Consider the following 13,752-nt stretch of genomic DNA (forward strand, 5'->3'; position numbering starts at 1 on the left):
CACACACACTCAAAGCTAACACTCATAGAAATCACTTTTCACTGATCAAGGATAACATATTAATCCTAAACTAATTTTTATAGGTAATTAAAATGGAAATCTATGTGATATTCATGAACAATCATGTAAAATCACATTTTGGATAAGCTAAATAATAATGTTACTTTTTAAATGTTTGTGATTCATAATTGGCAGATATATTAGAATTATATGTCATGACAATTTATATTGAAGTTTCTTCTTAGTAGAAATCATCTACAATGTATAAAACTCTTGGCGCAACAGTTGGACATTTTAATTGTATGATTTATTATAGAAATTTTAATTTATTAAGAAGGTCATTATAATACAACTAATCTTATGCTACAATGTCATCCATCATCACACTTAAAGTATACTACTTTCTGTAAAGTAGGTATACACATTTTTAAATATGAAGAGTTAAAAAAGATAATAGCCTAAACTAAACAGTGTTAATTTATATAACAAAATAGATACAAAGTTCTTTATACTCCTTACAGAGTTAAATCAAATGTTATACTTAGACATTAGTAAAATTAATGATAAAACGTGACTATGGATCTGTGTTTTATATTTTGGTCATTATAGAAAATTTCTTTGAAGAATTAAGTTTTAAATGATTCCTCCAGTCTTCTAGTCTATGAGTACTGTAGTTCTCCCATCTTTTAAAAACAGATTAGCATTTGAATGAACTATTTCCTAGTATATAACTCATAAATCTGTTCATAAATGTAAAAGTTTTTACCAATGTCAGTAAACGTTTTTATTAGTTCATTAAGGATTTTGTACAGTGTATTTTGATCATACAAGTCCCTCCCCCAAGTTCTTTCAGATCCCCTTTCCCTTTCATACCCACCCCTACTTTGTGTCCTTTACTTTAAAGTGCATCAAGTCCAATTTATGCCATTCATATAATTTTTAATATGTTTCCTTCCACTGGAGCATGGTCCACTTACTGGAGGCTACATTGTTAAAGAAAATTAACTTCATCTTCTCACAGCTATTCATTGCTAGTAGTACCTCTACTAGGTCTGGGACTTTGTGCCTATCTCCCCTTTCTTGATCAAATTGTCAAGCATTATTTAGACACTTTCATAAGTTCCTTCTGTCTGTTCAGATTTTTTGGCATGGTTGTTCAAATATTTGGAATTTACATTTTGTATTTAGTAAATATGACTTATTCTAGATGTCTCAGAGTCCTTTGTATTAAAATACTATTTCATAGCTCTAATTTCCTTTTTGTTTCCTCTCCTTTAAGGTTGTTTTAGTGCAAGTCTGTGGCCTGAATCCATGGATAACACCAATTACTCAGTGGTGTCTGAGTTTGTATTACTTGGACTCTCTAGTTCTCGGGAACTTCAGATTTTCTTCTTTGTTTTCTTCTCTGCACTGTATATTGTCATCATATTAGGAAACCTTCTCATCATCATAGCTGTGACTTCTGACAGCCGCCTGCACAAGCCGATGTATTTCCTACTGGGAAACCTTTCCTTTTATGACATTTGTCAGGCTTCTTTTGCTACACCTAAAATGATTGTAGACTTTCTGAGTGAACACAAGAGTATATCCTTCAGTGGCTGCATAGCCCAAATTTTTTTCATTCACCTCTTTACAGGAGGGGAGATGGTAATCCTGGTCTCCATGGCCTATGATAGATATGTGGCCATATGCAAACCTCTACATTACATGATCATCATGAACAAAACTACATGTGCTGCCTTGGTAGTAATCTCCTGGGCTGTGGGCTTGGTACATACATTGAGCCAATTATCATTTACTGTAAAACTGGCATTTTGTGGACCCAATGAAGTAGACAGCTTTTTTTGTGACCTTCCTCGAGTGGTCAAACTTGCCTGCATTGACTCATACATTACTGAAATACTTATTGTGATAAACAGTGGGATCCTTTCCTTAAGCACTTTCTCTCTCTTGGTGAGCTCCTATGTCATAATTCTTGTCACAGTTTGGTTCAAGTCCTCTGCTGCCATGGCCAAGGCATTTTCTACACTGGCTGCCCACATCATGGTAGTAGTATTATTCTTTGGACCGTGTATCTTCATTTACGTGTGGCCCTTTACTACTTATCCTGTGGATAAAATGCTTGCTATATTTTATACAGTTTTCACTCCCATCCTTAATCCCATTATTTATACACTAAGAAATAGAGACATGAAAGCTGTCATGAGAAAAATTGCTGCCCATTACTTCAGACCACCCAAAGTAGCTGAAATGCCATTTGTAGCAAGGATTTCTCTTTATTGAAGTAAAACTCAAATTATTCAGATCACTTGTCTACTTATATTTTCATACTCAAACAGTCGAGTAAATAAGATAGATGATATAGAAAAGATTGGTGGATAATAACAAGCATTTTATAGTTATTACATAAGCAAAAATTTAGTATCCTTCCCTCCTCCAAAAAAAGTACTCTGTGTTTATTATTAATGGAAGAAATAAAACAAGTAAAAATTCAGAGTAGTATGTGTGCATTAATTGTTTTGATAATAGGTAAATGTAAGTATGCTATAAAAACCAAAACCAAATAAAAATAAAACATCCACAAATGGGGACCCAATTTTTTATTGGAGATAAATTTAGAACTTTTATTAGTTTTCTTAAAGAAGTGTCTGCAAACTACATGCAATGCCTTTAAGACCTTATGCCTTCAGTTTCTAAAGTTCAGTGGCTAGCCAATCTACTGAGCATAAATAGAATTCTTAAGTTAAGAGAATGCTCTTGGAGTATCAACTAAATAGAAACAAAATGATTTTCCAATAATCATACTTTAACATATAGGTTGTTCTATAATGAAAATCATGTATTTCAATTTTTCATGTAAAGGGCTCTCTCTCTAGTCAGAGTGATTCTGTTTGTATTTTCAATTATTAGTGATAAAAATATTCCACAGGAACCTAAATGAGTTTTTAAGTCTGTTATACAAATAACTCTACATTTGAAGAGAATACAAGTTTCTCAGTGGAAATTTTTTTTTTAAAAAAAAAGACAAAATGCTAATACACTTTGGTGATTTGGATCACAGGAAAAATTTCTTCCCAGGGATTCAGAAATAATTATAGGATTTATTAATGTTGGTTGAAGTTGACTTTAGATTTAGTTTTCCAAAGATTTTAATCTATAAATATCAAACAGACTATCATAAGCATTAGTCTTTCTTTTGTGCATATAATAAAATTGACAATGAGATTACTCTGTATTTGCTACTTTACTATCCTTGAAACTACAATTAATATTTTCAAGACCAATAAGTACTAAATAAAGGAGTTAGAACTTTTGTTAGCATAAGAAAAGAAGGAAAATTTGAATTAGAGAACTCCATCTTTATTGTTTCCACATGTTCTTGTGTTACTTGCAAACAAGTTGTATTTAAAATTTATTATATATTTGCAGAAATTAACATATATATACATACATACACACACACACACACACACACATATATATAAAATTTGTATATATGGAGATATAGTATTACATGGCAAATTGAGTCCTTACCTGTATTTCTAGTAATTTCTTCTGAACAATGTCTAGAAAATCAGAAAGATTTCATGTAACTCAAGAACGTTTTTTATTTCCAACTCTTCATAGAATTTTTTAGAAATATACTTTTCAATTCTATTTGTGTCAAGGTCAACCCAGATAATTTCTTCCCCTATATGTCTACATTGATACCTTTTTCAAGAATTCTAAAACTCTTCTTTGGACAGGATATCCTTGACATGAGACTGCTCCTTCCTTGAGTATCTCCTGGAGCCTTAGATAATCTTTACATTTTTCTTTCATGTATTTTAACAGTTAACATCTACTACTTTTTTTTTTTACTTCATACTAAATAGTACTTGTTTGATTAACAATTGTGTGTTATCTCTCTTGACTAGAGTCTGAGGGAGATGCCTTAAAGCATTCTGGAAAAGATCTTGAGGAACCAGTAGCATTTAAAAGCATCTCATAAAATGTCATACATATAACAAACAAAATTAGGCTGGTTATACAAAGCTGCTTATACAGAAAGAGAAGTCATCAGTGGAATAATTCAAAATAAAAAAAAATTCCTAGTATTGTGATGTATGTTCAGTCATTTCATAAAACTAATGCTTAACATTTCTCTGATCCATGTCAGCATAGCCATTTTCATGATTAATCAAATATTTATTTTTACTTAGTGTATGTTTACTAATATAATAAATATTATACATATTTTGTGAACATCTGTAATTATTTTGAAATGAGTTTTTAAATCCTTTATTATGAAGCTATTAAAGTTGATAGCAGCCTAGAGAGGAAGAATCAGTTATCTTCAAGGGTTTAGTTGCTTGTGGGATGATGACAGTCTAGTGGAAATCTACACAATCAAGAGTATATTGGTAACATCTGTTGTAGTATGTATTTGTGTGTGTGTTTTATTTTTCAAATGATATGACAATCTTTATTGGCAAAATGTCTTCAAAAATTGAATGACATGGGCAGTACCAGTGTATTTTCTATTTAATAAGAATGCACTTGGGGGAAGGCCTGGAAAGATGGCTTAGTGGTAAGAGCACTGACTTCTCTTTAGAAATCTTGAGTTCAATTCCCAGCAGCCACATGGTAGCTCACAGACTTCTGTAATACAATCCGATGTCATCTTTTGATGTGCCTGACAACGGTGACCATGTACTCCCATACATAGAATAAATAATAAATGTTTAAAAAAACTACACTTAGTTTGGTTTAACTAAAAATGGTCAGGAAAGGCCAGCAAAAATCAAAATTTCTTTTTATACTCACACTACAAAAGAATTAAATGTACAAGGTTATTTCTTCCTGTACCCAATTCCTCTATCTATCTATCTATCTATCTATCTATCTATCTATCTATCTATCTATCTATTTGTGGTGATGTGATTTGGGGGGAGAATATACAAGTATTCACTTTATTAAAGCAGATGAACCCTATCTATATTGCAATAATTTTTTATATCTTTTTCTCTTTTATGAAAAATGGTTTTTCTTCATACAATGTATCCTGGTTGTTTTATTCTCTCACCATTCTGGCCAGTTCCTTCCCACCTGCCCTCCCACACAGAGCCACTCCCTAGGAAGCATGGAAGAGAGAAGCAGATTTATGGGAGTTGGGAAGAGAGGATAATCTGATCAAATGTGTTGTATAAAAATTTTAAATAGCTAATAGAAATAAAATATTTTAAAAGTCCTTGAGATGCCACATCCAATGTCTCCACTCATCCAGCTCCTGAACATTCTTCTTGAGGCTCTATGTCATTGACACTTCCTGAATCCCTCTTCTACTTATCTTTTCAAACATGGTAGATTAAGCCTAGGTCCTATTCCAGTGCCCTGTCTCAGTCTGGCCACCTTGCTTCAACAAAAGTTTTGGATACTTCCATGATAATGTGGAAATGGTTTGTATGGAATGAAGTCAGGTGGACAGTAGGAACTGGACAAGTGTATAGATTGTGCCTCCTGATATAAGCTTAGTTTGTGTGGGTAGATATGGTTTGATGTATAGGTGCATGTGGCATGGGTGGGGCCAATTGATTATGGGGCAGGCTATGTGTGTCATAGCATACCAAAACACTCAACATTCCATTTCACAGATACTTGGAAGTTCATTGCTTCTCCATTCACAAAACTGAAGAAATGGGACTAACCTAAATGTATTTCAGTGAACAAACAGATAATGAAAACATGGTATGTATACAGTATGATTAAATACCAATTTGGTGTAATGAAATATAAAAATACAATCTTTGCAGATAAATGGATGGAATTAGAAAATATCATACTAAGTGCAGTAAGCCAAACTTGCAAAGACGACTATTGCTAATGCCATTGGCTGTCATCCAGAGGTGGATGTAAGTCCCTACTGCTGAAGACATCATGCATTTCAGATGCAAGATCCAGAGGTTCTGGAGCTGGATCTGACCTGATTTGCCTCCTCACTGAAGACTAGCTTTCACAGTATCAGAAGTTACAAAGCAAACTTCCAAAGGAGGAAAGCAACTAACGGTCTTAAAGTCCTGTGAACCAGACATAATAATAGCTTTACGGATGCAGTAATGACATGCATACCTTGGTGGTAAGCAATAGCTCTCTAATTGGACATACGACAATTCACAGAGAGGAAACCCATGCATGGAACTGGAAACTTAGGTTATACAGGTCTGATGAAGTCATAGAACTTGGAGAATAACCTACATCCATAACTTTACTAAACTGTAATAAAACCCATCATCTATATTTTAAGTTGTCTTAAACTCACAGATAACTGTATTCCTCACGCCTCAACGAAACTTTCCTTTTTAATAGACAGAGAATATTGCAGAAAAAGAACAACCAATCAAAAGGCAGATTTTTGAAGCCTAATCTGAAGGGATACATACACAAAATAATTCTTGTGTCTAAGGGCTCAGGAATAATTGCTGAAGATAGGGTAAAAAGTTTATAAGAGCCAGAGGGTCAGGGAGTTTGTTGTAAGAATGTGTTTCTTTGTTATGTCAGAAGCTATACTCATAAGGTTTAACCAGCATGACTGGCTATTCATGGTATGAACAAGAAAAACAATGTGGATTGTCGAAGGGCAAAGAGATCTCAACTCTGCACACACACACACACACACACACACACACACAGACAGCTAAAGCATGCTAACAATTGCAGAATGTTTTTCTTTTTGTTGTTGTTGTTTTTGTTTTTTGGGGGAATAACATACCCGATAACCTTTTAAAATTGACTGAAAAAAACTGAAAAACCTTAGAGATTAAGATACTGGAACTAATTTTGCTTACATGAAGGAAATATACTAGTTTGGTGATTGCTAGCTACTGGATGTGTCATAAGGAAGTATTGGTCATTAGAAAATTACATACACTGTAAGAGATGACTTGATGCCAATATACAAAACTTTTGAAATAATCAGTAACCCCTTATATATGTAAAATAAACTATGGTCAAATAAATGGTCTTACCTCTATTACATTAATAAAAATCAAAATAAAGAGGGAAAACATATCTCTTTATTAATTTTTGTACCAGTTTTCTAATGAAATAACACATTAGATGTATTGGTAAATAAAAAAGGAAATAATCTGTAGTCGATTTGACCTGTGAGAGGTAGATGATTGTCTGAAATTTAAAAGAATTTTATAAGTTTATTGAAAGTAATATAGTCCGAGAAGCACCTAAAGAAATGTTCAGTGTCGAGGACTTCCGGTTTGGGCCCGAGCATAGAGCAGGTCACAGGCGGCAGCTCCGTACCCAACCCCAGAAAACCGAGAAAAACAGGGACTCCCAGGAGCTTGAACTTACGCAGCATCCCAGGTAAGGAAAAAGCAGCACTCACCCAAAACAGGGAGCAAGGGACCCACTGGGACCTAGGAATTCGCTCCTGGCCCGGGGCAGGCTCCATCCTGTCTGGGCCCGAGCACTTGCGGATCCCGGGAGGCAGCTCTGCACCCAATCTCGCAGAATCCAGAGGAAGCGGGGCTCGCAGGACCTCTGTGCCAAGCAGTTTCTTAGGCTAGGAGGTGGCAGTGCTCGCCCCCAATCAGGGAGCAACTGGGACCCACTGGGACCAACTAGGACTCACTGGGACCCAGGAATCCGCACCTGACCCAGAGCCCCGGCCCCTTCCGGTTTCCACCTGAGCACCGAGCACATCTTGGGCCTCAGCTCTAACTCAAGCAGTAAAACACATCCCAAACAGTTCTGACACAACCTAGATAATAGGAAAGACAGGCCCCAGTCAGAGACAGCACTGATAGCACAAAGGTGATCCAGATGGCGAAAGGCAAGCGCAAGAACACAAGCACCAGCAACCCAAGGTACTTGCCATTATCAGAACCTAGTTCTCCCACATTAGAAAGTCCTGAACTCCCCATATCACCAGGAAAACAAGAACCAGATCTAAAATCACTTCTAATGATGATGCTAGAGGACTACAAGAAGGAAGTAAATAACACTATCAAAAAACTTGAGGAGAACACAGGAAAACAGGATGAAGTCCTTAAAGAAACACAAAAATCCTTTAAAGAATTACAAGAAAACACAAACAAACAGATGAAGGAATTGAACAAATCCATCCAGGACATAAAAATGGAAATGGAAACAATAAAGAAATCACAAAGGGAGACTATCCTGGAGATAGAAAACCTAAGAAAGAAATCAAAAGTCATAGACACAAGCATCACCAACAGAATACAAGAGATAGAAGAAAGAATCTCAGGTGCAGAAGATACCTTAGAAAATATTGACACAACTATCAAAGAAAATGCAAAATGCAAAAAGTTGTTATCTCAAAATATCCAGGAAATCCAGGACGCAATGAGAAGACCAAACCTAAGGATAATAGGTATAGATGAGAGTGAAGATTCCCAACCTAAACGGCCAGTAAATATCTTCAACAAAATTATTGAGGAAAACTTCCCTAACCTAAGGAATGAGATGCCCATAATCACACAAGAAGCCTACAGAACGCCAAACAGACTAGATCAAAAAAGAAATACCTCCCGTCACATAATAATCAAGACACAAAATGTACAAAACAAAGAAAGAATCTTAAAAGCAGTAAGGGAAAAAGGCCAAATAACATACAAAGGCAAACCTATCAGAATTACACCTGACTTCTCACCAGATACTATAAAAGCCAGAAGATCCTGGACAAATATCATACAAACCCTAAGAGAACATAAATGCCAGCCCAAGCTACTTTACCCAGCAAAACTCTCAATTACCATAGATGGAGAAACTAAGATATTCCATGACAAAACTGAATTTACACAGTATCTTCCCACAAATCCAGCTTTACAAAGGATAATAGCAGGAAAGCTCCAATACAAGGAGGGCAATCATACCCTAGAAAGAGCAAGAAAATAATCCTTTTCCATCAAACCCAAAAGAAGATAACCACACAAACGATGTCTCCACTATTAGCAAAAATGACAGGAAGCAACAACACCCTCTCCTTAATATCTCTTAACATCAATGGACTCAATTCCCCAATAAAAAGGCATAGGCTAACGGACTGGATACGCAAACAGGACACAGCTTTTTGCTGCTTACAGGAAACCCACCTCAGTGACAAACACAGACACTACCTTAGAGTAAAAGGTTGGAAAACAATTTTTCAAGCAAATGGTCCTAAGAAACAAGCGCGGGGAAGCCATTCTAATATCGAATAAAATCGACTTTCAACTTAAAACTATCAAAAAGGATAAGGAAGGGCATTTCATACTTGTCAAAGGAAAAGTCAACCAACATGAACTCTCAATTCTGAATATCTATGTGCCAAATACAAGAGTGTCGACTTTCATAAAAGAAACCTTACTAAAGCTCAAAACACACATTGCACCTCACATAATAATAGTGGGAGACTTCAACACCCCACTCTCAGCAATGGATAAATCATGGAAACAGAAACTAAATAGAGATACAGTAAAACTAACAGAAGTTATGAACCAAATGGACTTAACAGATATCTATAGAACATTTCACCCTAAAGCAAAAGAATATACCTTTTTCTCAGCACCTCATGGTACCTTCTCCAAAATAGACCATATAATTGGGCACAAGACAGGCCTCAACAGATATAAGAAAATTGAAATAATTCCCTGCATCCTATCAGATCACCATGGTCTAAGGCTGGTCTTCAAAAATGACAAAGAGAATGGAAAGCCCACATTCACATGGAAACTGAACAACACCCTACTCCTTGATAATCAGGTAAGGGAAGAAATAAAGAAAGAAATTAAAAACTTTTTAGAATTTAATGAAAATGATGACACATCATACCAAAATCTATGGGATACAATGAAAGCAGTGCTAAGAGGAAAATTCATAGCTCTAAGTGCCAACAAAAAGAAACTGGAGGGAGCATACACTAACAGCTTGACAGAGCACCTGAAAGACCTAGAACAAAAAGAAGAGGAGTAGACGGCAGGAAATAATCAAACTCAGGGCTGAAATCAACCAAATAGAAACAAAAAGAACTATCCAAACAATCAATAAAACCAGGAGCTGGTTCTTTGAGAAAATCAACAAGATAGATAAACCCTTAGCTAGACTAATCAGAGGGCAGAGAGACAGTATCCAAATTAATAAAATCAGAACTGAAAAGGGTGACATAACAACAGAAACTGAGGAAATTAAAAAAATCATCAGATCCTACTACAAAAGCCTATAGTCAACAAAATTGGAAAATTTGGATGAAATGGACAATTTCCTAGACAAATACCAGTTACCAATGTTAAATCAGGACCAGATAAACCATCTAAACAGTCCGATAACCCCAAAAGAAATAGAAGCAGTCATTAAAAGTCTCCCTACAAAGAAAAGCCCGGGACCAGACGGTTTTAGTACAGAATTCTATCAGATCTTCAAGGAAGACCTAATTCCAATTCTTTTCAAACTATTCCACAAAATAGAAACAGAAGGTACACTACCCAACTCATTCTTTGAAGCCACAATTACACTCATACCTAAGCCACACAAAGACCCAACAAAGAAAGAGAACTTCAGGCCGATCTCTCTTATGAACATTGATTCAAAATTACTCAATAAAATTCTAGCGAACCGAATCCAAGAACACATCAAAACAATTATCCATCACGATCAAGTTGGCTTCATCCCAGGAATGCAGGGTTGGTTCAATATTCGGAAATCCATCAATGTAATCCAGTATATAAACAAACTCAAAGAAAAAAACCACATGATCATCTCACTAGATGCTGAGAAAGCATTTGACAAAATTCAACACCCCTTCATGATAAAAGTCTTGGAAAGGTCAGGAATTCAAGGTCCATACCTAAACATAGTAAAAGCAATATACAGCAAACCAGTAGCCAGCATTAAACTAAATGGAGAGAAACTTGAAGCAATCCCACTAAGATCAGGGACTAGGCAAGGCTGCCCACTCTCCCCCTACTTATTTAATATAGTATTGGAAGTCCTAGCCAGAGCAATTAGGCAACAAAAGGAGGTCAAAGGGATACAAATTGGAAAGGAAGAAGTCAAAATCTCACTATTTGCAGATGATATGATAGTGTACTTAAGTGACCCCAAAATTTCCACCAGAGAACTCCTAAACCTGATAAACAACTTTAGCAAAGTGGCTGGATAAAAAATTAACTCAAGCAAATCAGTAGCCTTCCTCTACTCAAAAGATAAACTGGCTGAGAAAGAAATTATGGAAATGACACCCTTCAAAATAGTCACAGATAGTATAAAATACCTTGGTGTGAACCTAACCAAGCAAGTAAAAGAACTGTATGACAAGAACTTCATTTCCCTGAAGAAAGAAATTGAAGCAGATCTCAGAAGATGGAAAGATCTCCCATGCTCATGGATTGGAAGGATTAATATAGTAAAAATGGCTATTTTGCCAAAAGCCATCTACAGATTTAATGCAATCCCCATCAAAATTCCCACTAAATTCTTCTCAGAGATAGAAAGAGCAATCTTAAAATTTATTTGGAATAACAAAAAACCCAGGATTGTGAAAACTACTCTCAGCAATAAAAGAACTTCTGGAGGAATCACCATCCCCGACTTCAAGCTGTACTACAAAGCAATAGTGATAAAAACTGCATGGTATTGGAACAGAGACAGGCAGGAGGATCAGTGGAATAGAATAGAAGACCCAGAAATGAACCCCCATACCTATGGTCACTTGATCTTTGACAAAGGGGCTAAAACCATCGAATGGAAAAAAGATAGCATTTTCAACAAATGGGGCTGGTCCAACTGGTGGTCAGCATGTAGAAAAAAGCAAATTGATCCATACTTATCTCCTTGTACAAAGCTCAATTCCAAGTGGATTAAGGACCTCCACCTAAAACCAGCCACACTGAAACTAATAGAAGAGAAACTGGGAAAAAGCCTGGAACACATAGGCACAGGGAAAAAGTTCCTGAACAGAACACCAATGGCCTGTGCTTTAAGACCAAAAATTGACAAATGGGACCTCATAAAGCTGCAAAGCTTCTGTAAAGCAAAGGACACAGTCAATAGGACAGAGCGGAAACCAACAGATTGGGAAAATATCTTCACCAACCCTACATCTGATAAAGGGCTAATATCCAAGGTATACAAAGAACTGAAGAAATTAGACTCTAGACAATCAAAGAACCCTATTAAAAAATGGAGCACAGAGCTGAACAAAGAATTCTCAACTGAGGAAGCTCGAATGGTTGAGAAGCACCTAAAGAAGTGTTCAGCATCACTAGTCATCAGGGAAATGCAAATGAAAACAACACTGAGATTCCACCTCACACCAGTCAGAATGGCTAAGATCAAAAACACAGGTGACAGCACATGTTGGCGAGGATGTGGAGAAAGAGGAACACTCCTCCACTGTTGGTGGGATTGTAAACTGGTACAACCACTATGGAAGGCAGTCTGGCGGTATCTCAGAAAATTGAACATAGTGTTACCTGGGGACCCAGCTATACCACTCCTGGGCATATACCCAAAAGAAGTTTCACCATACAACAGGGACACATGCTCCACCATGTTCATAGCAGCCTTATTTATAATAGCCAGAAGTTGGAAAGAACCCAGATGCCCTTCGACAGAAGAATGGATGCAGAAAATGTGGTACATTTAAACAATGGAGTACTACTCAGCTATTAAGAACAATCAGTTCACAAAATTCCTAGGCAAATGGATGGAGTTGGAAAATATCATCTTGAGTGAGATGACCCAATCTCAAAAGAACATACATGGTATACACTCACTGATAAGTGGATATTATCCCAAAAGCTCACAATTTCTAAGAATCTACATATAGACCACATAAAACTCACATAGAAGAAGGAAGACCAAAGTATGAATGCGTTGGTCCTTTCTAGAAGGAGTATCAAAAGTTTCAACCAGAACTCCCAAAGTCTAAACCAGAGAGCACAAAGGGAGGGACTCACGCACCTGTATAGGGAATTGAGGGTGACCTTGTTAGACCTCAGTGAAAGTGGAGGGCCAAGGTCCCCGAAAGTTTGGATCCCCTACTGTGTGGGAATTCGAGAGCAGGGAGATGGGACTGGGAGGATGTTTGGAGCATACCATCACAAAAATTAGGAGGAGGGGGTATGGGATAAGGGATTTTGGGAGAGAATGAGAAAGGAGATAACATTGAAAGGTAAATACGTATAATATCCAATAAAAAACCCACACAGATAAAGGATTTTTTTAAAAAAAGGGAGTTTACTTATTTTAAATTAATTTCAAAAGTTTCTAGGAGTTGCAAATTGGCTAAGATCCTATTTTAAGCTCTCCTCAAAAGAACTTAAATCTCTGTTCAATATTCTCAAGAGAGAGGTAAACCCTAACTTCCTCAACAGTTAATTGACAGAAGAGAGGTAATCTCACAAAAAGTAGAAAAATCTATTTCTAATCGATATATCATATAGTCTGATTAATTGTCAGTGGTGCTATAAAAGTCCTTTGACAAAAGATTATTAATATAGATTTATATATCCTTAAATAAGGTCTTCATGACTCTCTGAGTGTGGAAGGAGCAACTGTTGGCGCTTCTGCCCTGATTTTACAAGAACTCTGAAAAATTGGCTTTAAAAACAAAAGAGGGGGAACGGTACCCCCTCAGAAGGAGTCCCCCTGAAATACTCTCCATTATGCCTTGTTCACTTTTCTCTCTCTAAAGCTGAAAGCTCGTGGCAAATCTCTTGCTGACCATGTTGGTGACCTCGGGCACCACCAAGACCAACA

The 13,752-nt window shown here is 36.3% G+C and overlaps 1 protein-coding gene across 1 annotated transcript; it reads left to right on the forward strand.

Moving 5' to 3' along the window:
• Positions 1-1,302: 1,302 nt before the first annotated feature.
• Positions 1,303-2,283, forward strand: LOC114613344 (olfactory receptor 4K5-like). The gene has a single exon (XM_028758622.1). It carries the CDS (start codon positions 1,312-1,314, stop codon positions 2,281-2,283), a length of 972 nt encoding a protein of 323 aa, XP_028614455.1. The 5' UTR covers positions 1,303-1,311.
• The last annotated feature ends 11,469 nt before the right edge of the window (positions 2,284-13,752 follow it).

Source organism: Grammomys surdaster, unplaced genomic scaffold (assembly GCF_004785775.1).
Source record: "Grammomys surdaster isolate TR1022 unplaced genomic scaffold, NIH_TR_1.0 126198, whole genome shotgun sequence".
Lineage (NCBI taxonomy): Eukaryota > Metazoa > Chordata > Mammalia > Rodentia > Muridae > Grammomys > Grammomys surdaster.